We start from the raw sequence: 27,939 nt of genomic DNA, 5'->3' as shown, positions 1-27,939 counted from the left end.
TTTTTTTTTTTCAGAAATAATATGAAACTATTTTACACACTAGCTTGTGCTAGATTTGTATAGTATGTAAACAATAGTGTAACAGGTGAGGTTTAACCCGATTACAAATTTTAGTCAGTTCCCTGGCAACTGCTTTTAAGGCTTATTTTTGTTTGGTATTATATTGATATTGAGGCTAGGTCTGTTGCAAGGGGGGTCTGACATAAATACGCGACGTCGCGTGACATTTGTTAAATGTATTTTTGTATTTATTCAGGTGATGCTAAACAAGTACGCAGAGAGTGGAGGCAGCGCCTGGGTGGGCAAGGACACCGCGCTGTTCCTGGTGACGTCCCTGGCGTCCAGGGGCGCTACGCAGGCGGCTGGCGTCACTAAGGCGTCCCCGCTGGTGGACCTGGCCTCCTTTGCTGCCAACCACGTGCTACCAGAGCTGCAGAGGCCCAATGGTGAGACACTTTGCTAGTTTGGCATCGCGCTGTTCCTGGTAACGTCTCTGGCGTCTAGTCGCGCTACGCAGGCGGCTGGCGTCACCAAAGCGTCCCCGTTGGTGGACCTGACCTCCTTCGCCGCCAACCACGTGCTACCAGAGCTGCAGAGGCCGAATGGTGAGACACTGCTAGTTCTGGCATTGCACCATGCTGTTCCTGCTGACCTGTCTGGCGTCTCGTGGCGCTACGCAGGCGGCTGGCATCCCCGCTGGTGGACCTGGCCTCCTTCGCTGCCCACCAGAGCTGCAGAGGCAGAAAGGTGAGACACTTTGCTAGTTCTGGCATTGCACAGTGCTGTTTCTGGTAACGTCACTGGCGTTCCGGGGCGCCACGCAGGTGGCTGGCGTCACCTAGGCGTCTCTGCTGGTGGATCTGGACTCCTTCGCCGCCAACGATGAAGTCGCGGACATCATCTGGTATGAATGTCACTCAGTGATACGAGGGCGGTAAGTAGGTTATTACAAACGAACGAGGTTTACAAATATCATGTTAACTGTGTTTACTAGCGTGTGACGTCACACGTGTCATGGGACCAGCACCATTACAGATATGTCGTTTTTGGCGCGGTCTTCAAAACTTGAATTTCTTTTTAATACAGTAGAGCTTCCCAAGGAATATCAATGTAGTGTGCTTATTATGTAACAAGTGTAAATAAAAAATTTACAACACCCCCGACAAGTGAAGGTTACAGTAACTAGAAAAGAGCTAACTTTCAAACGGCTGAACCGATTTTCTTGGATTATAGCTAAGAACACTCTCGATCAAGCCACCTTTCAAACAAATAAAACTAAATTAAAATCGGTTCATTAGTTTAGAGGAGCTAAGATGCCACAGACAGATACACAGATACACACGTCAAACTTATAGCACCCCTCTTTTTTGGGTCGTAGCTTAATAAAGGATCAATTTAAAATGATTTCCAAAAACTAGTCAAATAGCCTATTGTAATATTATTTATGTTGCAGTGGCGGAGCTGCCGGTGCTGAAGGCAGACGCCATCAAGTACATCATGACCTTCCGCTCGCTGCTGCCCAAGGAGCTCCTCATCACGGCTTTGCCGCTGCTGGTGAGACCGACATATTGTATTCTTTCATGCCTTTTTCTTCATTGCTATTAAAATAATTATAAACTAAACTTTTACCACCCTTGGGTGATAAAATATTACAGCATAGTTATTTGACTACAAAGCAGTGCAATAATATTCATTACTGCATTACCGATAGACGTCCCATTGCCTATAGCCTTAGCTATATTGGTTACTCATTTCTGATGTGATCATGTAAAGAAACTCCGAGATGTACCCATCCAGCTGAGTGACCAAGCTTTCTTATGAGTGCCATAATTAACATACCCATATCTTAAATATTACATAATTAAATATGATATTTAAAACTTTACTGAAATTAAACTATTTTGAACCCTTGCCTGCCGCGGCTCAGATATCAAAATTTGTACATTGATTTTAATTGTTTACTTTGCGCACTTGTACCGTAATAATACTCATTAACCCCCGACCCAAAAAGATGGGTGTTATAAGTGTGACGTGTGTATCTGTATCTGTCTGTGACATCGTAGCTCCTAAACTAATGAACCGATTTTAATTTAGTTTTTTTTTTTGTTTGAAAGGTAGCTTAATCGAGAGTGTTCTTAGCTATAATCCAAGAAAATCGGTTCAGCCGTTTGAAAGTTATCAGCTCTTTTCTAGTTACTGTAACCTTCACTTGTCGGGAGTGTTATACATTTTTTTTTCTCTCGTCTGGCTTTACACTGATCTAATGTCAAGTTTGTAGTTATTCACAAGTTATGGAATCTATATGTATAAGTATGGACTCCGTCTGTGCCGGCACCCGCCGACATACACGCGGCGCCATTTAGAGCGCTTCCCAGCCTGTTCCACCACCAATAAACACCAGCAGAACACAAAAATCGGCCACTTCTCACAAAAAAACACTCCAAAAAAGCACCGCACGCGCGCCAGCAAACGCCACCACAGACGAAGTCCCATTTTTAATTTACACTTGTATAATACTTGTGTTGGGCAGATCCAGCACATTACGGGTCGAGGTGTGGTGTGCACGTACGGCGCGTGCGCGGTAGAGAAGCTGATCGCGGGCGGCATGGTGCCGCGCGCGGCGCTCGAGCCGCACGCTCCGGCCCTGTTGGGCGCGCTGTTCGCGTCGCTGGGCGCGCAGGACAACCCCACCGAGCACAACGAGTATGTCATGAAGGGTGAGTGACCAATCCATACTCGATAGCTCAACGGCTGAGGAGCCGACTGAATTTCGAAAGGTCGGTGGTTCAAACCCCACATGGCAGAAGGTTTACGCTTAATTGGAGGGGAAAGGGGAGTATTAGTCATGATAAGCATGGCTTAGTAGTAGTAGAGTAGGCAAAAAAAAAATACTTCCATACTTATTACTTATCCATACTAATATAATAGATACGAAAGTGTGTCTGTCGTTTGCTTTTCACGACCCAGCTAAAAACTATTGATTAGGTTTGACTGAAATTTGGAATGGAGATAGATTATATCCTGGATTAACACAGGCTACTTTTTATCCCGGAAAATCAAAGAGTTCCTACGGGATTTTGAAAAACCTAAATCCACGCGGACGAAGTCGCGGGCGGTCAGCTAGTATTTTTTAATTTTTTTTTATATATAAGTTTCTGCTTTGCTCTCGTGCTACAAAATAATTATTTCATAAATGTTTGTTAGTACCACATAATAAGTTCAATACAATATGTTTTAACCTTTATTAACTCACAACATGCCCCTATAAATTGGATGACAAACTCAAAACAGCAGAGCAAAATTACCAGTAGAATAGAAGTACCTTATCGACATGTGAGCTATCAGATAATGCTTGTTACCGCACGGCTTTTGTCGGTGGCCGACTGTGCGGTAATATTTTAATCGCACTTGTGCGGTAATAGACCACAGTTTTGACAGCGATGAAATAATAGCCTCTTTACGAGAAAATGTATTGCAAATTACTATACAACACAAATTATAGCACTAATTTTTTCCCCCAGCCGTTCTCCGTACTTTGGCAATACTGCGCGAGTCGGCACTGCCATACTTGGGCGAAGCTTTGCCAAAGTTGGCCGGCATGTTGGCCGTGGTGGCCAAGAACCCGTGCAAGCCACACTTCAACCACTACCTGTTCGAGAGCCTCTCGCTGGCCGTTCAGTAAGTCGATACAATATCCCGTGCCTCGGAGACCACGTAAAGTCACTATCGGTCTGATCTCTCTCCGGCTGTGTTGAATTGCCGATCTATCGGAGTATAAGGAAATTGAGAGTTTTTAATTTACAAGTTAGTCCTTGACTGCGATCTCACCTGGTGGTAAGTGATGATGCAGTGTAAGATGGAAGCGGACTAATCTAGAAGGGATATGGCAGTTTTTATTAAACCCTTACTACTTTGGTTTGTACACGGCATCGTACCGGAGCGCTAAATAGCTTGGCGGCACAGTTTTGGTTGGTACGATGGTAACTAGCCACACGGCCGAAGCCTGAACCAGACCAAACAAGAGACAATATCTAAATCCCGGGACATCCTCCTGACAAGATCACAGCGTACACAATTGTACTAGGAAAGTCGTCGTTTTTTTTTTTACTCAGATACAAGTTAGCCCTTGACTGCGATCTCACCTGATGGTAAGTGATGATGCAGTCTGAGATGGAAGCGGGCTAACCTGGAAGGGCTGTTTGGGTAATGTTTGTTTCATTGTTGCAGGTTGGTGGTGAAAGCAAACCCAAGCGCCATAACGGCGTTCGAGGACGCTCTGTTCCCGATATTTCAGGAAATATTACAAAACGATGTCCAAGGTATGTATGTTTGTACATTATCATAAATGCGAAAGTGTCTATTTGTTGGTTTGTCCTTCAATCGCGTCGCAGCGGATCGACGTGATTTTTCAAATAGTTGTAGCGAAACTACGTTTTCTAATTGAATAAAAGTTTTGAAGACATGGTTGCGATTGGTTGGTGACTCAAAATGGTTAGCGGCCTCTGAGATTTTTCTCTCTATCATTTATATGGGATTACGTAACAGAGAGAGCGATATACTAACTTCTTTCCACGGATAGAGTATAGGAGGCCGACGTCTTTTTTTTTTTAATTTACAGACTAGCGCTTGGCTGCAATCAGACCTGCTAGCAAGTGATGATGCAGCCTAAGATGGAGCGCGCTTGCCTAGAAGTTGCCTATTCACTCTTGACTTGAAGGTACCCATATTATAGGTGGAAGGGAAAACTGATGCCGGAAGTGCGTTCCATATCGTAGCGGTTCGGATTAGAAAAGAGGAAGCAAATCGCTTCGTACATGTTCGAGGTCTTAAACCACTAGGCTGACTAAAGAGTTTTGACATTTACAGAATTCATGCCATACGTATTCCAAATGCTGTCCCTTCTACTGGAGTTGCGCGGCAGCGGCGGCGGCACGGGCGACGCGGGGGCGGAGGCCTACGCCGCTCTGTTGCCGTGTCTCGTGGCCCCGCCGCTGTGGGAGCGGGCCGCCAATGTCAGACCTCTCGTGAGGCTGCTCTGCGCTTTCGTGGCCACACGCGCCGATCGAGTACTTGCTGATGGGAAGTTGGTAAGGAATATAATAACTTAATCTAAATACAAATAACTTTCCTAGGATCTATAGACGAAATAGACACATATGGCTTACCACTGAACTTGTGCTAAGTTTGTAAGTCATAGACAAAATTCCTTATGAGCCATAATTATATAATAAAAATAAATGTATGTCCTAGCGCCGAAAATGTGTTGTTATTGGCATAATTTATGGTACTTTCCCTAAGTTTTAAATAACTACAAACTTGACATTGGCTAGCCAGACGAGAGAAGAAAAAATATTATGCCTACTCTTACTAAAATGTATATTCTAGCGAGTAGCTAAAAATTATCACCCACATTACACACCAGATGTCGCTGTGCCGAGTTCGACCGCGCTGACGAAGCGTTGAAGCTCGATTTACACGGCTATCCCCATTCGTTATCCAACTAATATCTTTACTACTTTGTACAGCTGTTGTTGGAACCTGAGTGAAGGTTTTTGACAACAATGTACAGCTTACTGTACGTTGTTAAAAACCGCACGAGTCGCATTCCAACGTATGCTGGGTATAAGGTAATAAAGTGTTTCTGGTTTCCAGAATGCGATGCTGGGCGTGTTCCAGAAGCTGATCGCTTCCAAGACAAACGACCACGAGGGCTTCTACCTCATCCAGACCATATTGTATAAATTCGGCGAGTAAGTGTCGTAGAAATAAACATAAATACAACTTAAGGCTGATTTTTTAGTTGCCAAATAAATATTTAATACTAGCCGATGCCCGCGACTTCGCCCGCGTGGATTAAGGTTTTTCGAAATCCCGTGGTAACTCTTTAATTTTCCGGGATAAAAAGTAGCCTATGTGCTAATCCAGGATATTATCTAATCTTCATTCCAAATTTCAGCCAAATCCGGCCAGTAGTTTTTGCGTGAAGGAGTAACAAACATACACACACACGTACAATTTTTCGCCTTTATAATATTAGTGTGATAGTATTTATATGTATAATATATTACATACTTTATAGTATGAACCTATTAGTGTATGTTGGGTTTGGCTATAATTCGCCATAGGCGTAAAAGCGTTAATTGTTTGTGTCTATGGTCTATGTAAACCATGTGTTTATGTGTAGATATAACATCCTAATAATATGAATGTTACTGTCATTTTTTGTGATTTTCAGATCAGTAATGCAGCCCTACACCAAACAGATAATAACACTGCTATTCCAACGACTCTCTTCGTCCAAAACCACCAAATACGTGCGAGGGCTGATCGCATTCCTGGGCTTCTTCTCTGCGCATTTTGGTGCCGACACCCTGATCGACCTTGTTGACTCCGTGCAGAGCAAGTAAGACCTTATCGCCTTGTAATAAAGCTCCATTTTTATTTGTATTAAAAAACATCCTATACGATATATGATATGATATCCATCAAAAACTATAAAATACGTGTCTATTTTATAGATGTGCAATGTGCATTCTTCGGATTTTTCTGCACGCATTTTCCAGTGGAAACTCTTTGATTTTGGATAAAAAATAGCCTATGTCAAAAATCACGTCGATCCGTTGATCTGTTGCGACGTGATTGGAGGACAAACCAATAAACCAACAAACAAACACACTTTCGCATTTATATGAGTAGTGATTTTGTACCCCCATTTCTCTTTATTTATCCGTAAGTTTTAAGAGCTTCATATAATAATAATCTTTAAACGAAGCATCAAAATCATACGTATGTCTTTGCCCACCGCTTTATCCCGAGAATAATAGTGATGGGGCATGGATAGATGGATTACTGGAAGGTGTCCCGACCCTCAGCCATGAGACTTCGTCATGATTCATCATGTTCATAAGACGTCGAGAAAAATTTTACTACTATAATTGTTATTGGATAGAATCAGGCGTTACTTTGCGGAAATTCATGTTTAGCAAGAAACAGTTAAAAATTATTTTGCTATAATCCGCCAACAGAAAAAATCTGTATGGTCAAACATGCAGTTAAAAGTCAAGTCAATACTTGACAATACAGCATTGTAAAGTCGAAATCTCCTGAGGATGCTCCGGTGTCGGGGCGAAACGTGCGTCGAGAGTAGTGGAAAAGTCTTGTGTGGTGGTGCATGTGAGTGGTGGTGGCAGTGCTTGCTTGGGAACTTGGCTTTATTGCTTGGTTGGGGAGGTAAGCGGTGCTTAGCTTTTAACTGCATGTTTTATTTTATTTTATTTTATTATTATTACACCAACAACTTCCATACAAATATAGACAAAAAAAAAATTACAAAATAACTTCAGTATGGTTGTCAATTACAGGTGTATACTTTATAATAACACTAATCCAACACTAACCTAAAGTACAAATTCTTAATATTATATGTATATATTTTTGAAACATGGAATGGAAAGTACATTTACAGTTAAAAGAAAAAAAAAACCAAAAATATCCACTATGAATGATCACCAATTAAAACTATTCTCTTTTTAAATTTGTTTAATTTATCATGAAAAATGTCCACATCACTAGCGCCTGACACACATACGTCATTATAGCATTTAAGCATGCGAGGAACAGGTGAGTAGCTACACGATAAGGTCCGATTATACGAAACATGAAAGAGACGTTTTTCGCGTATTCTTACATCAGAGCGAGGGATTTTTATTTTTATTTGTTCCAAAATGTCCGAGCACCAGAGTTGTCCATTTAGGATTTTGTGCAGTACACATAGGTCAAGTTTATACCTACGATCAACCAGACTGTCCATTCTAAAAAGTTTTAGCCTCTCTTCATATGTGCTGCGTTTAGGAACACGGATGTTTTTATATGATAGATAACGGGTAAATGATCGCTGTATCCGTTCTATTCTAGATTTGTGACAGTCATGGTAAGGGTTCCATATTACACTAGCATACTCCAAAGTGCTCCTTACATAGGCATTAAATAGAATAATTTTAGTACGTGACAAACGAAATTCTTTACAAGTTCGCTTTAGAAAACCTACAGTTTTGGATGTTCTCAACACCATATTATCATAGTGCTGTGTAAAGCTTAATTTATTATCCATCATTACGCCCAGATCTTTAATAAGATTTGTTCGAATCACATGCTCACAATTGATGGTGTAGTCGGAAGAAATTTGTTTTTTCTTCCTAGTAAATTTTATAAAGTAACATTTTGAGGTGTTGATTACCATTCTGTTGCGCTCACACCACGCCTGTATTCTATTTAAATCCTCCTGAAGCAAAAAAGTGTCCTGTAAATTGTTGATGGTCCTAAATATTTTCATGTCATCAGCAAAAAGGAGGCATTCACTGTTAATCACACAATCAACAATATCATTAATAAACAGAACAAACAGTATTGGGCCAAGATGTGATCCTTGAGGCACCCCAGACCCCGCCTTATAAGGCCTTGACTCATATCCCTTGACAGCTACAACTTGAACCCTATCCTTTAAATACGAGTCTAGCCAAGACAAAAAATTGCCACATACTCCATACACATGGGATAGTTTATGTAATAAAATTCCATGATGAACCTTATCAAAAGCACTGGTAAAATCAGTATATACAGAATCGATTTCAGTTCCATCATCCATGTGTTTTGCTATATAATTGACATATGATAACAAATTACTAATGACAGATTTTTTGTTTTGAAACCCGTGCTGCTTAGGAGTAATCTTAGTCTTTGTATGAGCGGTTATTATTGGACAAACTAGTGATTCAAAGATTTTAGCAAAGATGGACAACAGAGATATAGGTCTGTAATTACGAACATTACTGTTATCATCCTTTTTATGAATTGGAACTACACGTACTCTCTTCCATATACAGGGAAAAACACCCGTTTCAAGAGATCGATTGAATATTGTTTTTAGTGGCCAGCAAAGTTCACGAGCACATTTTTTGATAAATATACCTGGTATACCATCAGGACCAGAAGCCTTGTGAATGTTCAGTAGATTCAATTTTTTTAATATCATAGCTTCAGTAAACTTAATTTTCGTTAGGACATCATTGACGGTCACTTTTGTTGTGGTATCATAAACAGTACTACCAGTGCTTTTTAGAAACACTGACTCAAAGTGATCAGCAAATAAATTGGCGATTTCAGTCCCTTCAGTAGCGATGAGATCCCCATAATACATTCGTCCCGGTATGGTTGCTCCTTTACGCTTATTCTTTACATATCCCCAAAAAGCTTTTGGATTAAGTTTAATGCTATCCTCTGTATTTTTATTATATTGATTATAGCAGGTTTTGAACAGTGAGTGACAGCGACTACGCAATATTTCAAATTCTAATTTATCGCGGGGATTGCCATGAACCCGGAACTTTAATCGCAGCTTATTCTTCTCAGTTAATAATCTCCTGAGCTGAGTGCTAAACCATAATGGTACGGAGGCAGGTCGCGGATGATGCTTGGGTACAAAAAGATCAAATAGGTTTGCCAATTTACTATAAAAAATGGATACCATCTCATCAGCGGACATTTTTGGAGCCAACAATTCATACCAATTAATACCTTGCAGGGAAAGTTTTATTTTGGAGTAGTCAGCCTTGTAAAAATTGCATGTTTGACCATACAGATTTTTTCTGTTGGCGGATTATAGCAAAATAATTTTTAACTGTTTCTTGTTAACTATAATTATTGTTTCAGCATGTTCGCGATGTACGTTGAGCGTGTGTTGGTCCCGGACGTACAAAAAGTGACCGGTGCGTTGGAGCGCAAGGCCGCGGCCGTCGGCTGCGTCAAGCTACTCTGCCACAGCGCGCACTTCCGCGAGGGCGGCCTGGCGCGGCTGTGGACGCCAGTGTTGCAGGTGTGTAGTGCATGCATTGATTTCAAAAAGTTATATACGTGATGCATGGATTTCAGAAAGTTATGTGTGTGACGCATGGATTTGCACGCATGCAATGATGCATGACGCATGATGCACAGATTACAGTGATCTGTGTGATGCATTGATTACATAAAGTGATTTGTGATGCATTAGAAAGTGATATGTTTGATGCATGGATTTCAGAAAGTGATATAGCTGATGCATGGATTACAGAAAGTGATCTCTGTGAAGCATCGATGGCGAGGCGAGTTTCCATCCTTATGTCGTTGACATTCCATCTTCACGCACGAAACGTTTTGCGTCTTCATTCCTCATACGCATGGCTAAGGTTTGGAATACTCTTCCGCGATCTGTGTTTCCTACCAATTACAATCCGGGTATCTTTAAAACAAGAGTGAATAGGCACCTTCTAGGTAAACGCGTCCCATCTTAGACCACATCATCACTTTCCATCAGGTGTGATTGTGGTCAAGCGCTTACCTATAGTGAATAAAAAAAAAAAAAAGCATGAATTACAGGAAGTGATAAATGGGAGACATAGATTACAGAAAGTGACAAGCAAACATTCCTATTTGTAATTTTTCCAGGCACTCATAGCGCTGTTCGAGTTGCCTCCAGATGAAAGCACGTTACCGGAGGACCACTTCATCGAAGTGGACGACGCGCCGGGCTACCAGCCGCAGTACGCGCAGCTGGCGTGCGCCAAGTCTAACACCAACGATCCTCTAGCCAGTAAGTATAGCTACCAGTATACTAGAAAGGTCAAATAATAACTAAGCTATTAGCTATTAATAGCTTAGATATTTGATTTCCATTATGGACCATATTTAGCACAAAATATAGTAATTTTGTGAATGTGTGTCTGTCTGTTTGCTACTTTCCTGTACTTGTGCTATAAGACCTACCTACCTGCTAAATTTTATGATTCTAGGTCAACGGGTACCCTATAGGTTTCTTGACAGACACGACGGACAGACGGACAGACAGACAACGAATTGATCCTATAAAGGTTCCTTTTTCCTTTTGAGGCACTGTACCCTAAAAATGATGACGAGTTTGTTGTCCACAGGTATAGACGACCCGAAGCGCTACTTAGCCGAGAGCCTGGCGACAATGTCCCGGTCTTACCCCGGCTTGTTGCCGCCACGGGTGGCCGCGCTCAGCGAGCCGCACCGCAACGCGCTGCACGGATACCTGGCCGCCTACAGTGTTCAACTGTGCTAAATGGGGGAAAAAGGGATCCTAAAGGTGAACGCACACTTATCCGAGCCGAACGAGTCGAACGAAACGAATTTTAGAAACCTGTGTATGAAATCTTATGAAACCTCGCACACTTCCCCGCGTCGACTCGTCCGAATCGGAAGTGTGCGAGGTTTCATGAGATTTCATACACAGAATTCTAAAATTCGTTTCGGTCGACTCGTTCAACGCGCTCGGCTCGGATAAGTGTGCGTTCACCTTAAAAGTATTTCGGAAACGTGGTTTTGAGGACCTTTTGATACCGCAGTGTGTGTAAGATAGGCTACTTGAACAAAATTTGTACTCGTAGAAAGGCTATCCGACTACGGCAAAGCCAAAAAGAAGGGTTATGATTTAAGCAGTCTATGTATGTAGGTTTGTATTTATGTGTGTTAAACTACTGAGCCGATTTCGATGAATGAGGTGTCAATTGAATCGTTGTAAAGGTCCGGGTGACGTAGGCCATATTTGATACGATGAAAATTGACCTAACGGAGTTATGTAAAAAAAGTGGGGGTATCAAAATTTTTTTTTGCTATTGTATCGAGTGGGATGTCAAATGAAAGAGGAGAAAACTCTGAGTTCATGAATATACCAAGCGACATATAAACAATTTTGCCTACTACCTGTATTATTACTTGGTACATTAATATATACCAAGCGACAGATAAACAATTTTACATGAATATTTCAGTGTGTATAAAGATGATCGTAGTCGGGTTTTAGTTTTCGGGAGTTAGTTAGAATTTTGTTTACAAGATAAATCTTGTAAACAAAATTGTTTTCTATGAAGTTGTCAAAATCAGTACCAATATAATATAGATATGTATGGACTTCGTCTGCGATGGCGTTTGCTGGCGCGCGTGCTGTGCTTGTTTGGAGTGTTTTTTTTTTGTTAAGAGTGGCTGGTTTTTGTGTTAGTTGGTGTTTTTTGGTGGTGGAACTGACTGGGAAGCGCTCTAAAGGGGCGCCGCGCGTATGTCGGCGGGCGCCGGCGCAGACGGAGTCCATACTTGTATAAATTCAATAACTTGAAAATATCACAAACTTGACATTGGCTAATCAGAGTAAAGCCAGATTTAAAGAAAAAAAAATATAGATTTGTATCTTTATTTTTATGTAATTTCTAATTGTATCATTTAGAATATTTCACGGGAATGATTTGTATATCAATTCAGTTCAAACAATAGTTTCCACCGTCATAAAACGGTTTTGAAATTCAGAGTCAAGCTATACATTATAATGATATTAGCTCCTATTACATTTAGATTTATTGTTTTTTCTTATTTCTTATCTTATTTCTAGTTATCTTGTAATTGTATGTAAATATAATCGGATGAAAGGACTGAGTAATGTTACATTTTAAGTGAACGTAGGTTAAACACAAAAAAAATTCAATGGTTTGTGATAAAAATCCTTATTCTGACGCTGAGCGTCTCAATCCTCAAGAGATTGTTTCTCGTGTTATTTAAATATGGTTTTCGTATGTATTGTTTAAAAGAAAAATAAAGTGTAATTAGTATTTATGAAGTTTCTTTTGGACGAAATGGCAACTTAAATAATAGTACACGCCATATTATGGGAAATTGTAAAAATACGCGCCATATTGTGGGGATTTGTAAAAATTCGTGACATATTGTGGGGAATTGTAAAAATACGCGACATATTGTAGGGAATTGTGAAAATACGCGACAGATTGTGGGGAATTGTAATAATACGCGACGGATTGTGAGGAATTGTAAATATACGCGACGGATTGGTGGAAATTTAAAAATACGCAACGGATTGGTGGAAATTTAAAAATACGCAACAGACTGGGAATTACAAAAATTGGCAAAAGATTGTGAGAAATTGTAAAAAAGTTGAGGTTTACTTAATTTAAATATTTTGTCTCTAAAACTTTTTGTCTAGAAGTAGTACGAAACGAGTTAATTTCCGCGATTTTGTCGTAAAATCTGTAGTTTGATACAAATTGGACGTGTTATAGTGCGGACGCAATTTCACGCGAAAATATCCGTCACGCAGGGATTGTAGTTAGCTATAGTGTGTCATCTGTGAAAACAGCACTATTTAAGGTTCCATCCATCAACGTGTTATCGCTTCGATGAAGCGGGCTCTTAATATTATAAAAGGGTGAAGTTTGTAAGTTTGTTTGTAGGAAGTAATCTCCAGAACTACGGAACCGATTTTGAAATTCTTTCACCATTAGACATTCTTCCTGAGTGACAGGCTATTTTCTATTTTCAAGCATCCCGTGCGAAACCGGGGCGGGTTGTTAGCTAGTAAATAATCGAATAATCTGAATAAAAAAAGTATCTGAATATAAATATCAGAATTAAAAAAATCTCGCTTTTGACATTAATAGGGTTTGTCGCCATTCTGTCCCAAAGATACTTTTTACATGACCATTTCTTCTGTTAAACTGTATGATTGTAAATTTAGATTTTTGTTCCCTCTGTATAATTATAGAGACACTTGATTGTATTGTGAATAAATGATTCAATATTTATATTATTTGTTTAAATTTTTTTTAACAAAACCTTTAGCTTTAGCAGAGTGAAGTAGAGTGAGGCAACTCTCGGTTCGATCCTGAATCGACGATATGTTAAATATTATGGTGTAAAAAACCGGCCAAGTGCGAGTCGGACTCGCGCACTGAGAGGCATTTATTTCGAAATTTTGGAAGGTAAATCAAAAACTATCATGCATAAAAATAAATAAAAATCTGTTTTAGAATGTACAGGTAAAGCCCTTTCATATGATACCCCACTTGGTATCATATGAAAGGGCTTTATATCATATATATATATATATATATAGGCATATCTTACTTTGAAAATCTAAACACATTTTAATTGTTTTTTAATGATGTAACCATAAATTCACGGTTTTCAGATTTATTCCTTTACTTGTGCTATAAGACCTACCTACCTGCCAAATTTCTTGATTCTAGGTCACGGGAAGTACCCTATAGGTTTTCTTGACAGACACGACGGACGGACGGACAGACAGGCACAACAAAGTGATCCTATTAGGGTTCCGGTTTTCCTTTTGAGGTACGGAACCCGAAAAATGGGGCTACTTTAGGGCTATTTGCATCAAATGTACTAACGTTTGACGCCTGCCAGTGACGTCGAAGCCTCTACGTTTGTAACTGACGTTAACAGGGCTCTCTCCGTCACTCGCTTCATACAATCGTAGTTCCAATTTCATTTGAATATTAAGCAACCATAGGACTTCGTCTGTGTTGGTGTTAGCTGGCGGGCGTGCTCTGCCTTTTTGAAGTGTTTTTTTTTTGTTAAAACTAACTGGAAAGCGCTCTAAGGGGGTGCCGTGCGTATGTCGGCAAGCGCCGGCGCAGACGGGGTCCATACTTGTATAGTTTAACTAACTTGTTACAAATAACTACAAACTTGACATTGGTTAATCTTTGTAAAGCCAGCCGAGAGAAAAAAAAAAGCAACCAAAGTCCATGAAATTTTGCAAACATTCTGAGAGTATAAGTAATATAATAATAATATAATATAATAATAATATCAAGTAATATCTGAGATAGGTAAACTATCAAAGAATTTATATCTACAATAATTCGCCGCACGTGAGGTCTCGCGCTGTTCCTGGTTATTTTAGGTACAACTGCTTGTTTTTAGTACGTCATGCTTTACTTAAACTATTATACTTAATTAATTCAATAAAAAAAATCTCCAATGCGATTATTGCAATCTGATCCCAACTTTCTCGTCAGCCCCAGGGTAACTTGAATTAAAACAAAAGAGTACATTTCAGCAACGTATATTTTAATAAGCAGTACTGCAATTTGCGAAATCATCTACTTTAAGGCTGAAATCTATAAAGCGCACTTTGACTTTGCTCTGACTTAAGATTGAGTTAAAACGAGACAGATTTATGTGAGAGATATAGCTCTGTCTCGTTTTAACTCTGTCTTAATACTAAGCAAAGGCAGAGCGCGCTCTATAGATCTCACCCTAAGTTTTCGAAAGCTAATGGGCAATTTGACACCTTCTGCTAACTTCATTCACAATTACTATTGTTATCCAACATTTGCGAGTGAAATTAAATATCAAACAAATATAATCCATACATTTTGACATCTCACTCGCCATTTACTTGATATTCTATGTGTCAATTATCAAAAGTAAAATTTTAGTGGATATTAGACCTTAACAGGGCTCTTTCCGTCACTTACTCCATACAATCGTAGTTCCAATTACATTTGAATATTAAGCAACCAAAGTCCATGAAATTTTGCAGACATATTCTAGAAACTAATATCTGTGCCTGTGGTGTTTTAGATTTTTCTAAAAATATGTAGTTTTGAAATTACAGGGGCTCAAAGATTTGTATGTGAATTTTTAAGACCGCGTAACTTTGAAACCGAATATTTTAACAGAAATCTGGAAAACCACAGGCATAGATCAATTCTAGTATATGTCTGCAAAACATGGACTTTGGTTGCTGAATATTCAAATTAAATTGGAACTACGTTTGTATGGGACGAGTGACGGAGAGACCCCTCTTAATTTAAAGGTGAACCATTACTTTTGACATGACAGTTGACACATTGAGCTAAACTGGCGAGTGAGATATCAAAATGTACGCGCTATAGTACATAATACCATAATATGAATAGGTGATAGGGTGATAAGACAATACATGGAATATACCGCAACCATTACAATTATTTCACCTAACAATAATTTTATTAGGAATGTCGACTACCTTCTATAAGTACAAAAAAAAATGCAAAAAAGAGGTTAATAAGTACATTTTAATTAAAACAAAAGGTTAGTAGGTAAGCGATAAAATGTTAGAGTTAATAAATTTCAATTTTATATTAGTTTTATTATTATTCAAAAAATCATAAAAGGCATGGTAAAGTTATTTGACGTCGAATTAATCGATAGCTAAGATTAATTTATTGCATAAAATGTAATTTTTATAGTTTTTTTTTCATCCAGGGGCAAAAGTGTTTAGCCATTAGACATAATCGGTAATAAAAAGAAATCACATTTTATTTCATATTTAATCTTATTTTAGACATAATATTAATTATTTAAATGGTAATAAGTATATGTAGGTATTACAATAATAAAAGTTTAATTTTCTAACGCTCAGTGTTTACAAACAACAAAAGTGCTAATATTGAAAGGTGATTTAAACGTTAAATACATATTAATTTCATCTTATATTTTTAAACACTTATTTTAACAAACGTTCAGCAAAAAGGTATTAAATATTAATAATTTAACCCAAAGCGCGAAAGTTAATTTATTCTATTTTCCTATAAATATTCTATTTATTTCTATAAACATCGATCGAAATTAATTTGAAACAAGCATGCCTGTCGACTATAAAACTTATATTCAATTTAATTAGTCACGCCTTGGGCTATATTTCTAAAAACTTTTATTTTAATAAAAACAAATAAAAAATAAAATACAATATACATCAATGAGAATGCTAAAACATAGTTATAAAAGAGTACTGTACGTTCTATTAGGAAATAAGATAGGCTGTAATTGATGAGTTTTCAAAGCGAATTACGGCCGAAATTTAATAATTTAATCAATCTCTCTTAGATTACGAAATTCATAAACAATATATTTGTAATCTGTCGATAAACAATGTTATTTGTAATGAGTTATTTGTCAAAATCCAAACAATGCTTGATAAATAACAACGTTGGTAAATAATTTATCGACAGATTACGGATGGATTGATTAATTCTGACCGTTACTGAAGTATAGCAACATTGTTATTTGTCAAAATTAGGATTCTACTGACAAATAATGTATTGAAAGTTTACAAATAGACTGAATAATAATTTCGGCCGCTAAACGACAACCATGAGGTTTGCTTCAATTTTTCAAATGTTCTATTTATTGTCGACACGCCCAGGCGGTTAAATGACCACCGGTTAAATGGCAGTCTCGATGCGTCATACGTGTAAGTTAGGAATGATATTTAATTATTTAACAGCAGTCGGTCATTTAATCGCCCGCTCGTTTCGACTCCTATGAATATTTTCCCTTAAGCCTATGCTTTAAGCCTTTCCCTCTATACAACATAAATAGATAATACAATGTAATAAATTGTGCAATAGTGTTAATACAATCAAAAAAAAAAAGTAAAAAAAAAAACGAATAGTACGCCATTATCCATGTCTAACGACTGCGCCCCTCCGGTCTGCGTATGTGTCGCACATATTCTCTCGCGGTCACTTGAGCGCGCACTCTACGAACACCGCGTGGTGGGGGGCGGGGCCCGCCGGGGAGAGGGGGGACGAGGGGGAGGCGCCGTCCGAGTCCGGGTCGGGGGAGGGGGGCGGCGTCTGCGGGATGCGGCCGAACGAGAAGTGAGCACCCGTGAGCGGCCACAGGTCTTCCAGCATCGTCCTGGAAGGCAGATAACGAGATCACATTTACACTTAAAGAGGAGTTATATCAACATGTGTACAGTACTACTATTACTTTTATAAGTTACGCCGCCTTATGCGCAGAAATCTTATTTTAAAATGCCGCGAAAACATCTCAGCCAATCATAGCGCGCGTCTGATCGCTATTGGTTATTACTTACGCGCCATATTTAGTCTGCGCGGATTATGGGACAGTCGGACAAGAAATAATATTTTTTTACTTTCTTGGCGGCCATTATGAAATTCTCGTTCACGCGATATGGCCCGCTAACAGATAGACGGGCGATCGGACAGCGGAGGCTTAATAAGAGGACCCCATTAGCACCCTTCGGGTACGGAACTCACAAAAGAGAAATAGGCTCACTTACCACAAATGCTTGTCCAGAACAGCGCGGACCTTCGGAGTGGGGAAGCCGTTGAAGGGCGAAGCTACCGGGATAGTATAAGCGCCCATATCCTTGAAAACCAGCCAGTTGCCCGTGCGCTGCGGGGGAAGCGAGTAAGCGGGGAGCACGCAGTCCAGCGCGTCGCACGAGGGGCCCCAGATTGAGCACTGCTGAGGACGCTCTGATGACTCCTGGTGGAAGAGGTTGAAAGATTCTTTAATTCAATGAAAATATTACGAAATACGACAGCCATTTGTTTAGTTTGTACAATTGAACAACATTCATAGAATTCGAGAATTGAAAAAAAGTTAGTAAAATGGACCTAACCACATTTGTTTTAGGTTTCTAGTTCGTGGGGTAGGTACCAACCAGATAACATCCCCTCTAAAGGAAGGGAAAGGGGTTCTAGTTTGTCTATGAGTAAAATTATGTAAAATAAAATCGGTAGTATAGGATAATGGTATGTTACTGTCCAGGCCGATAATTTACGGTCGATGACATGCCGTGTACGTCGCGTCTCACCTCTAGCGGCTCGGCGTGCACTTGCTGGTGGTCGTACAGCACGCAGTTGAAGGAGCCGTACACGCCGTCGTTGATGAAGTACATCGTGTGCGCCTCCTCCGCACTCTCGCCCTCCCTGGCCGGCAGCTGGCGACAAAATACCGCACAAAATGAATAATCACTACCTATGTAAGCTGTGATAACCTACTAGTTAACATGTCAGCCCTAGTTCAAACTAGGGCAGCTTACATGTTAACTAGTAGGTCAACCCTCAAACTTTTCGGAGTCATGTGCATTTTAAGCAATTTAAATAGCACTTGCTCTAACGGCGAAGGAAAACATCGTGAAAAACCTACATGCCTGAGAGTTCTCCGCGATTCTCTCAGCGGTGTGTGAATTCTGCGAATCCCCACTTGACCAGCGTATGGCCACACCCTTCTCATTCTGACAGGTCCGTGCTTAGCAACAGATTAATACTGATGATGATGATGATGTTCCTTATGCGCTAAAGAGCGAACCGCATTACGAACCGCGTTAAAATATGCTTTCAATCATTTCGTATGGACCATGTCGCGCAAGAGCGGCGCGGCGCGTCGCGGCATACTGATTGTTCACTATAACTTGGTCCCTGTCGTCATGTTGCATCATTGCTTTGTTTGCTTTATTCCTTAGAACTTAGGGTTCATTATTGTGTGATATGCAATGGCGCCAACATAACGTCAGAGAACAAGTTATAGGTAACGGTCTGTATTTACTTGCCTACGAAAGAATATTTTGACGCGAAGCACCGCTGTGATACGGCCCGGCCTTTAGAAAAGATTTAGGGAAATTTATCCCCTAAACATGGGATCACTTTAGGCCTCACTTCTAGGGGTTTGCTTCGTGATGACCACGACCGCTCTGCCAAGAGTGTTACGACGATGAAGAAAAAGATGAGATAGTGTTATAATCCACGGTCAACACCGACCTGCCTGGTGGCGTGCACCATGGCCGCGAGGGTGTAGGCCGCGGCAGCAAAGTACCGGCCCGGCTCCGCGATCACGCGCACGGAGCGGGACGGAAACTGCGCTTCTAGCGCTGCGTTGATCACCTGCGACACCTAACACACAATATACTGTTAAAATCTAAATATGTATTAAAAGCTATAAATAAATATATATAAAATATATATAAATATATAGGAAAAGGTAACTGACGGATCTATCTACGCACAGCTAACTACTGGACGGATTGCCAAACAGTGGCATGCAGATAGCTATTGACGTAGACATCCGCTAAGAAAGGATTTTTGAAAATTTAATCTCCAAGGGGGTAAAATAAGGATTTGAAAGTGTAGTCCATGTAGATTAAATCACAAAACTTAAACCAATGTTGAATTGTATCTACAAATTATTATTATTATTATTTTATAAGGCAAACTGTACATCATATGCGCAATTTGTAAGGCAAACTGTATGGCGTGGGCGTGTGTGACTCACCTCGCGTATGGAAGTGCCGCTGTTGCCCGGGAAGCCGCCTCCGATGTCCAGCAGGTACATGGTGTGCCCCGCGGCGTCGCCCGTGTCGAACAGTGTGCGCGCGTACTGGATGGCGCGCGCGTACACGCCCATCTCTTGCGCGCCGGAACCCACGTGGAAGGATACGCCCACCACCTAAATACCAAAAAAACATTTTCCAATTAACGGGTCTTCGCAAACGCGATGGCTGCTAGGGCAGACGTGTTCAAAGATTTATTTCATACCAATATAGTAGTGAGTAGTGGTGTGTGTGTTGTGGCCTGTGTGTTGTAGTGTGTGTGTTGTGGTGCGTGGGTGTGTGATGTGGTGTGGTGCGTGCGTGTGTGATGTGATGTGGTGTGGTGTGGTGTGTGGGTGTGTGGTGTATGTTTGTAAGTGTTCAAAATATCTCACGTTAAGGCCAATAACAGCAGCGATCTTGAGCAAGCGCGGCGCCTCGGCGACGGGGTCGCAGCCGAACTTGATGCCGAGCGGGCACTGCGCGGATGCTGCGTCGCAGCGGATGCGGACGACCAACCTGAGGACACACTTTCAATTAATCTCTTCGAATTAATAAATAGATCACTAATTAATCTATGCAGTAATAAGGATGCCAAAAATGCTGCAGTCAATAATGAAAACAATGTGTGAACGACGAATAGTCCAGGCAAAACGCAAACAGCCTGAGCGGACAGTCCCTTTGCAGTACCGGGAAGGACGGACAGAGAAGGCAGGAGTTTTTAGCCCGTAGGTCACCGAGAAAACCTCAGTTAAGTCGGGCATGTCAATAATTGACATCCATAAGGATTTTCCCCTGCCCAAGAAAAAAAAAAAGATTAATCTGTACGGTTACTACTAGATGTAGCTATTAGATCTATGACGCAAACATGACAGAGTCCGAATAACGTAGCGGTTATGTTCCGCTGCCTGAATCGCGATTACGAAGTTCTTGCCGATTACATCAAAATGCTACAATATGACGATCGCCATCATCTCAGATTGGTTGACGCTCGGTCACTATTGGCTTGTTCTAACAAGAATGTCATAAATTCAGCCAATCACAGCAATTGCGATTGAAATAATGATTGTTGCAGGTTTTCCAGGATCGATGTGTAGATACTCACTGAGCGTGCGGCATGTACTGCTTGATCTTCATCAGCTCGGTCTCGGAGTCGAAGGTCATGGTGGTGACTCCGGCGGCGCTCGCATAGCGGATGTGAGACGCGGGTTTGGCGGGGTTTGCGAAGATTATGCGACTGTGGGACAAAAGACAATTTTTATAGACTAGAATGTGTTTTCAATGCTGAGAGAAAAAATTCTCGGCTGCTTCAAAGCTCCGCCGATTTAGATCAAAATTTAACTATATTTTTATTTTTGATATTTAGAAAGAAATCTGGCACAATGCTGAAGCATGGGTCTCCTCTTAGAATAAAAAGGGTTCGACCATAGTTTACTACGACTAAGTGTGGATTGGCAGACTTTACACACGTTTGAGAACATTATGGAGGCATGCAGGTTTTCACCACAATGTTTACTTTCACCGTTAAAGTGAGTGATATTTAACAGTTCAAAACTCAGATAGCTTCGAAAAGTAAGAAGTATGTGCCCTGTGTCAAACCCCGGTGCCCCTGACTGGAAGGCCAAGGCTTAACCTAGTAGGGTAGTCCCTAAAGCATTATTCACTTACTCGGGGCCCACTCCGAGGGATGTAACGAGCTGGATCTCTGCCTTGGAGGCGCAGTCGAAGCCGGCGCCCAACGCGGCCAGCGTGCTGACCATCAGCTTGTCATCATTGCACTTCACCGCTGCGGACAACACCAACATGTTCAGAACCAACACATTCAAGCATTATCATCATTGTGTCCTACTTCATTGTGTGTAAAAAGATGAGACAGCAGCATCTTAGTCTGCCAGATCTGAGCTACGACTTCCACCAGATCAATTCACGCGTATACTGAAGCTCTGAACAAGGCTCCAGGCCCCACACTGAAAAGACACTAAATTCATCACAGAAAGGCTTTATGGACCCCATTCTTCACGATATCCCTACTAAGAATGGATGAATGTTTGAATTTTAAAGCATAGAGTTTAGAGAAAGTTAAAAAAACCATGCGACAACCTCCCTAAATCCATGACATAGAAGTGGTCCTCCAGGATCTCAGGTCCTCGTTCTCAATGTCGCAGATTACGACCACGAGGCTCCAGGGAGAGGCCCTCTATTTGACGTTAAACTCACCATAGAATGGCTCAACTCGGGGCATCAGCTCCTTCCACTCACGAAACTATGCAACAAGCTCCCCTAAATCCATGACGTAGAAGTGGTCCTCCAGGAAACCCCCGTTCTCAATATCGCAGATTACGACCACGAGGCTCCAGGGAGAGGCCCTCTATTTGACATTAAACTCACCATAGAATGGCTCAACTCTGGGCATCAGCTCCTTCCACTCGCGGAACCGCGCCACGACCTCCCCCAGGTCCATGACGTAGAAGGGGTCCTCCTGCGAGCCCTCGTCCACGATGTCGCGGATCACGTCCACGGGGCTCCAGGGGCCCTCCATCACGACCACCTGCTGCTCCTCTTCCACGACCTTCATTATGCCTGGGATCTTGACGAGCGTCGAGTCCACTTGACTAAAGTTCCTGACCTAGTGGAGAAGCAAATTTGAAGTTACATAATTGAATGTTGATGACAGTCACTTACATTGGAAAAATCACTAAAAAACTAATTAAAATTTCCCTAGTCAAAAAATTTGTTCGTGATAGCAAATAGATTGGAACCAAGTTGCAAGTTTCCTATGTATTTTACGAGACAAAAGTTTGATACGCTGAGAAATATTTTTTTCAAGAAGATGATGTCCTTTTTACATGCCTTATGAAGCTCAGCCAATCGGTAAGTCGGGCAATTCATAAGTCATATCATAATTTATTGTGATATCCAGGATGGTTCTGGTGTTAGTGCCTTGGCCTCGTCATTGGAAGGCCATGTCAACACTAATGCTTCTGAAATGTCTTTTACAAACATAAGCTGAGTCTAACAAAATATTATTCGGACTGGCTGGTAGTTCTTCTCCATTAAACTCAGGGGTTATCTAATCTTGGAGAACTGTTATCTACATATGTATATAGGACTCACCTTGAGCTAGGCTCGGGTAAGCGTTAGTCTGGGGGCTGGCTAGTAGTCCTCCGACGGGCCCTGAGCCTCGGCAGACGCCGAGGCCGAGTCAGTCGGCTATGCTGCGAGAGGGGGGGCGAGCGGCGGTGCGGAGAGGGGCGGTGTCAGGTGTTCTCGGAGCCCGGTGGCAGAGGCCCGATAGCGCTAGTCCACAAGTGTCAGCTGCTGGACAATACATGGCTGGATATCAAATAGAAAAAAGTAATTGTTGATTTATTGGTAAAGTCTGGTAGTTGTGTGATCTACATCAATTGTTCCTCGGAGATAATTAATTGGATGGAATTATACGGTTTTTGTTGGCTATACATAATACAATTTTGATCGAATTAATGTCTGATTGATTCATTGGTATTAAAGGGTAACGGACAGTAGCGTTTCTTAAAAAGTTGTGCCACATGCGCACATCAATATCCCGCGTCTTTACCACTCAAGCATTTAAACTAGGTTCCTCACAGCCGAAGCAGCAAACTTTCAGCTCAGCATAATGCTGTATGCTTTGTAGAAACACCAAGAACATACATGGTCAGCCATGCTTTCAACACTGTTGATGGTATAGATGATTGAATGAACTATGGCAGCTCTTGGTAATCACAATGTTACCTTTTCTCGAGGGCATTCGTCATCTCTGTAAGGCATACTCGCACAAATCAGGATCATTTGCTTCCTGAGCAAATTTTTGATTTACTAAGATTCCTTCAAGTTTTTAAGTTCCTAGAACCACATTGTATCTAAGCGGAACTTACCTTGCGATAACCCGATTAGCTTTGAACGCGCCCGAGACCCTTTATCAAGAGGTGAATGACGTTTAGAAGTTGTGATGTTTACAATTCTAAATAGAATGTCAATATTTACTTCCGTGGTTCGTGTCTTTAAAAAAACCTTTTATCGCACCAAAAAATGGTACACTTGATTCTATCTACCGTTTTTTTGCCTTGCGTCTAGTAAAAGGGGTGGTTAATGCGTTGACGGATGACGAGAGTGGAAGAAGACACGTTGTGCCGACCCCACGTTACATGCGATAAGGTCAGGATGAAGAACAAGATTAATAAAACTGCTGTACTGCCAGTTACAGCAGTTTTATTTCGTTTTTAATTTAACTACGGAGAAACCAACAGATGGTTTCTCGATCTCAAGGAGGAATGATGTGGCAATGTGGCTATAGGGGTTGTCACCAACTTTAAACAATATAGGCAGGCTTCAGTTTGCGTAGAAAGCACCGGTTTCTCGATTATCTAGATAGAAGAACTTAGGGAATCTCCCGTATGGCCCTCTTTAATCGTTCCTTGATCGCTGCAGGTCGTAGGCAAGGCATAATCCCAGCATCTATAATGGAACAATTTTGTGTATGGCAATTGTCGCAGTTGTGCATAATTTGCGGCCTTCTTCAACTGGTCAGGCATCTTGTTCTCAATTTTACCAGTGAAAGTTTGGGCCACTCTCACGCTGCAAGTCCCGTCTGAAATACGTCATTGGAAGTAAATGTTTGGAGCGTCAGAGGTACTCACGTGATCGGGTGAGAGATGTGTCAGCGAGCGGGCGCGCGCCGCAGCCAAGGCGGGTCGACGTTGAGCGCGCGGCGCCAGCAGCGCTGCGCGGGGCGCGGGCGGGGCGCGGGGGACGGGCTAGTGCGCGCGTGGCGCCCGGCACTGCCAGCTGCGCCGGACTCACCCGGTGCTCCCTGCACAACAAGAAACATACACAGTTAGATACCCAGCATCAGACTTTCAGGAATGTGAAGGCTAGTGCAGACCAACTAGTAGTAGTGGACCGAAGAATCGGCTGGTTCCTTGTGCGACGCGATTCCCACGAAAATCCGCTAGGGTGCAATCCTTATGTCGTTGACATTCCATCTTCACGCACGAAACGTTTTGCGTCTTCATTCCTCATACGCATGGCTAAGGTTAGGAATACTCTTCCGCGATCTGTGTTTCCTACCAATTACAATCCGGGTATCTTTAAAACAAGAGTGAATAGGCACCTTCTAGGTAAACGCGTCCCATCTTAGACCACATCATCACATTCCATCAGGTGTGATTGTGGTCAAGCGCTTACCTATAGTGAATAAAAAAAAAAATTCTGACTGAAATTTTTAGGAAGTGGTCGCGCCCTAGCGGCTCTTGAAAAGTACTTCAATAAAGTTGCTAAAGTAAAAGAAGCCGCGTACTCTCCACGTAGTAGGTAGAAGTACTCCACTCTATGTGTGAGTGTTGAGCACTACGTTTTAATTCAACATAAATGTAGATAGAGTACGACACAAAAGTAGAGCATTCCAAAATCGTAATTGCGTTGTACGGTGTACCCTCTTTATCATGATTGGCAGATTGCTTGACGAATTAATTTCGGTCGGTCATTCCTGCAAACGAGAACCTTGAGCGCTCAACCGTTGGATCCCTTGTTCCATTCAAGCGATCTGTTTATTTTCATGTAATAATTAGTAAAATATTGTGTACTAGCCGATGCCCGCGACTTCGCCCGCGTGGATTTAGGTTTTTGAAATCCCGTGGGAACTCTTTGATTTTCCGGGATAAAAAGTAGCCTATGTGCTAATCCAGGATATTATCTATCTCCATTCCGTCCGTCAGCCAAATCCGTCCAGTAGTTTTTGCGTGAAGGAATAACAAACATACACACACACACACATACAAACTTTCGCCTTTATAATATTAGTGTGATTAGTGTGATTATTTACAGGTCATACAGCACATCGCTTATATCTCAAGACTAACATCGCTTACAATTAGTTACAATCTGGTTATATCTAATCGATAAGCGGTGCAAGTAGGTATGCCTCTCTTATCGAGAGTTACATTTTTGTTCTGTTTGGCGTGGAGGATCAGTCTGGCTGTTCTTAGCGGAAATGTAGCCAGTATTCTTGGCACCATCTTACTACAGTAATTAGATAAGGTAGCTTTAAGATATATCATTAGAATTCACGCTTAGTTTTACAATATATTTAGATTTTTATCGATAAACGACCTAGTAACTAGTAATCTAAAAACATTATTTTGATCCTTCAAGCCGGATATTTGCAGAACTTTAGAATTCTGTGTCTTTCGAAACCTAAGTATAATTTTTGAAAGCATCATTAATCTATTTGAATCACCAGTAGGTACCAAAGGTGTTTAACACGGCAGAATTTAATGCAATATCTCGCGATCCACGCGAAACGCTTTTCAATCAACGTCACTGTTATCAAACTAAGTAAAAACCCCTGAAATGGAAACTTTTTCAACGTTTTTTCACATTTACTCATTTTGTTGTTTCGTACATTTACTTTACCCACTTATCACATTACCGTCAAACCATATAAGGCTGCTTTTCAAATCACATGTTCAAAGAGAATAGAGACGGTTTTGTTACTTGTTTATGTATACACGCTTGTTTGGAACATACAATTTACTCGAATACTTAATGAAGTAAATTACTATTTCTTATCCTTCTATGTCATATAGGTACATACGAGTATAACGGTTTAAAATAAACAAATACATGTTATTATATCATTCAATGTCAAAGTTCAAACCTTGCGTGTAAATGGGAGACTAAACAAGTGTAATCCGTAAAAAAATGACTTCACACGCGCCAAAAATGAAAACCGGCCAAGTGCGAGTCGGACACGCGCACTGACGGTTCTGTACTCGAGTATTTTTTTTTGACATTTTGCACGATAAATCAAAAACTATCCATACTAATATTATAAATGCGATAGTGTGTCCGTCTGCTACCTTTTCACGGCCCAACAGTTTACTCGATTCTGACGTTTGGTACAGAGTTAGCTTATATCCCGGGGACGAACATAGGCTACTTTTTATCCCGGAAAATCAAAGAGTTCCCACGGGAATTTTTAAAACCTAAATCCACGCGGCTGAAGTCGCGGGCATCAGCTAGAATTGCATAAGTAGTTGAAGTCAAATCCATGCTTTTTTATCGTTTACATAATCTTCGGTACTTTGGCAAGTAGGTATTCGTTAATAAACTTTGCATAGATGGTTTTTTTTTTAAATTGCACAAAGTTCTTTGAAGTAACCGGCCGGCAGTCAAAAACCAGTTGATTAAAAGCTTGGCCGGGAATTCATATGAAGTATTCCACCCCTCTGGCCCTTGTATTTGTGCATATCGCAGTTAGTGACGCAACCTCTGACATTTGCCGAAGGTCGGCCCTGAAAGCCGAGAGCGCCCTGAATTAAGGTGCCCACGCACTCGAACTGCACTGCAGCGGAACTGCGCGTCGCGTCAGCGCCCCGCACGATATTCTCTCCAGCCGCGACGCGCGTACGTCACTGCCACTAACGCGACGCGCAGTTCCGCTTCAGTGCAGTTCAAGTGCGTGGGCACCTTTATACACACGCTGTAATCAAAGCTACTTGCCTACTGTCTATATGTCTGTAAACATGTATGATTAGATACAAGGTTAAGGAAGTTACTATATTGATTTATTTACCAAGTTTACCTGTAGTATCTGTTCTTAAACTTTCCTATACAATGATAACATTCTAAGTTATTCAGAGGAGTTTCTTCGTAGCATGGCTTTCATGAATATCAACCAATCCAAATGAAATTTTGGAAACGTTCAAGAAACTACTACTGTCTGTGGTGGTTGGGAGTGTGCATTGGATTTTCGTTAAAACATTTTTGTTTTTTCACTCAGCCTCAAACTCTTTCCGGAAATCTGGTAAACTACAAACAGATAACTAGTATATTTTTAGAACGTGTCTACAAAATTTCTTCAAGTTTAATTGGTTAGTATTCAAATGAAATCAAACTACGATTGTATCAAAAGCGTTGGGAAGCGCGCTAGGGCAACTTCTTTTAAAATT

General features: G+C 41.0%; 2 protein-coding genes and 1 long non-coding RNA gene across 6 annotated transcripts in view; 1 reads left to right on the top strand and 2 right to left on the bottom strand.

Moving 5' to 3' along the window:
* The window catches only part of LOC123865193 (exportin-2), a 17,809-nt gene extending 6,281 nt beyond the window's left edge, over nt 1-11,528 (top strand). Inside the window, exons 9-20 of the mRNA XM_045906061.1 lie at nt 257-446; nt 1,454-1,554; nt 2,531-2,717; nt 3,522-3,678; nt 4,228-4,319; nt 4,867-5,087; nt 5,653-5,750; nt 6,236-6,403; nt 9,709-9,871; nt 10,480-10,624; nt 10,962-11,135; nt 11,353-11,528. Of these exons, the coding sequence (XP_045762017.1) occupies nt 257-446; nt 1,454-1,554; nt 2,531-2,717; nt 3,522-3,678; nt 4,228-4,319; nt 4,867-5,087; nt 5,653-5,750; nt 6,236-6,403; nt 9,709-9,871; nt 10,480-10,624; nt 10,962-11,116 (1,677 nt within the window). The 3' untranslated portion in view covers nt 11,117-11,135; nt 11,353-11,528. The remainder of the gene's footprint in view (nt 1-256; nt 447-1,453; nt 1,555-2,530; nt 2,718-3,521; nt 3,679-4,227; nt 4,320-4,866; nt 5,088-5,652; nt 5,751-6,235; nt 6,404-9,708; nt 9,872-10,479; nt 10,625-10,961; nt 11,136-11,352) is intronic.
* LOC123865213 overlaps nt 7,382-27,939 on the bottom strand; it is a 22,062-nt gene continuing 1,504 nt past the window's right edge. Inside the window, exons 2-3 of the long non-coding RNA XR_006795938.1 lie at nt 11,284-11,291; nt 7,382-7,392 (exon numbers count right to left, since the gene is read on the bottom strand). This is a non-coding gene — a long non-coding RNA (uncharacterized LOC123865213). The remainder of the gene's footprint in view (nt 7,393-11,283; nt 11,292-27,939) is intronic.
* The window catches only part of LOC123865204 (ornithine decarboxylase 1-like), a 23,177-nt gene continuing 12,185 nt past the window's right edge, over nt 16,948-27,939 (bottom strand). For 2 of the 4 annotated variants that reach the window (XM_045906082.1, XM_045906083.1), the window contains exons 2-12: nt 24,628-24,800; nt 23,084-23,284; nt 22,358-22,595; nt 21,638-21,755; nt 21,075-21,206; nt 20,365-20,488; nt 19,933-20,106; nt 19,422-19,553; nt 18,476-18,601; nt 17,936-18,144; nt 16,948-17,547 (exon numbers count right to left, since the gene is read on the bottom strand). In XM_045906082.1, coding sequence (XP_045762038.1) covers nt 17,370-17,547; nt 17,936-18,144; nt 18,476-18,601; nt 19,422-19,553; nt 19,933-20,106; nt 20,365-20,488; nt 21,075-21,206; nt 21,638-21,755; nt 22,358-22,544 — 1,380 coding nt within the window. In that variant the 5' untranslated portion in view covers nt 22,545-22,595; nt 23,084-23,284; nt 24,628-24,800 and the 3' untranslated portion in view covers nt 16,948-17,369. Of the gene's footprint in view, nt 17,548-17,935; nt 18,145-18,475; nt 18,602-19,421; nt 19,554-19,932; nt 20,107-20,364; nt 20,489-21,074; nt 21,207-21,637; nt 21,756-22,186; nt 22,268-22,357; nt 22,596-23,083; nt 23,288-24,627; nt 24,801-27,939 lie in introns of those variants that run through there. The other 2 variants (XM_045906084.1, XM_045906085.1) reach the window with 2 other exon arrangements.

Source organism: Maniola jurtina, chromosome 5, assembly GCF_905333055.1.
Source record: "Maniola jurtina chromosome 5, ilManJurt1.1, whole genome shotgun sequence".
Classification (NCBI taxonomy): Eukaryota; Metazoa; Arthropoda; class Insecta; order Lepidoptera; family Nymphalidae; genus Maniola; species Maniola jurtina.
Note: the sequence above shows the minus strand (reverse complement) of the source record. Positions and strands in the feature narration are given on the sequence as shown.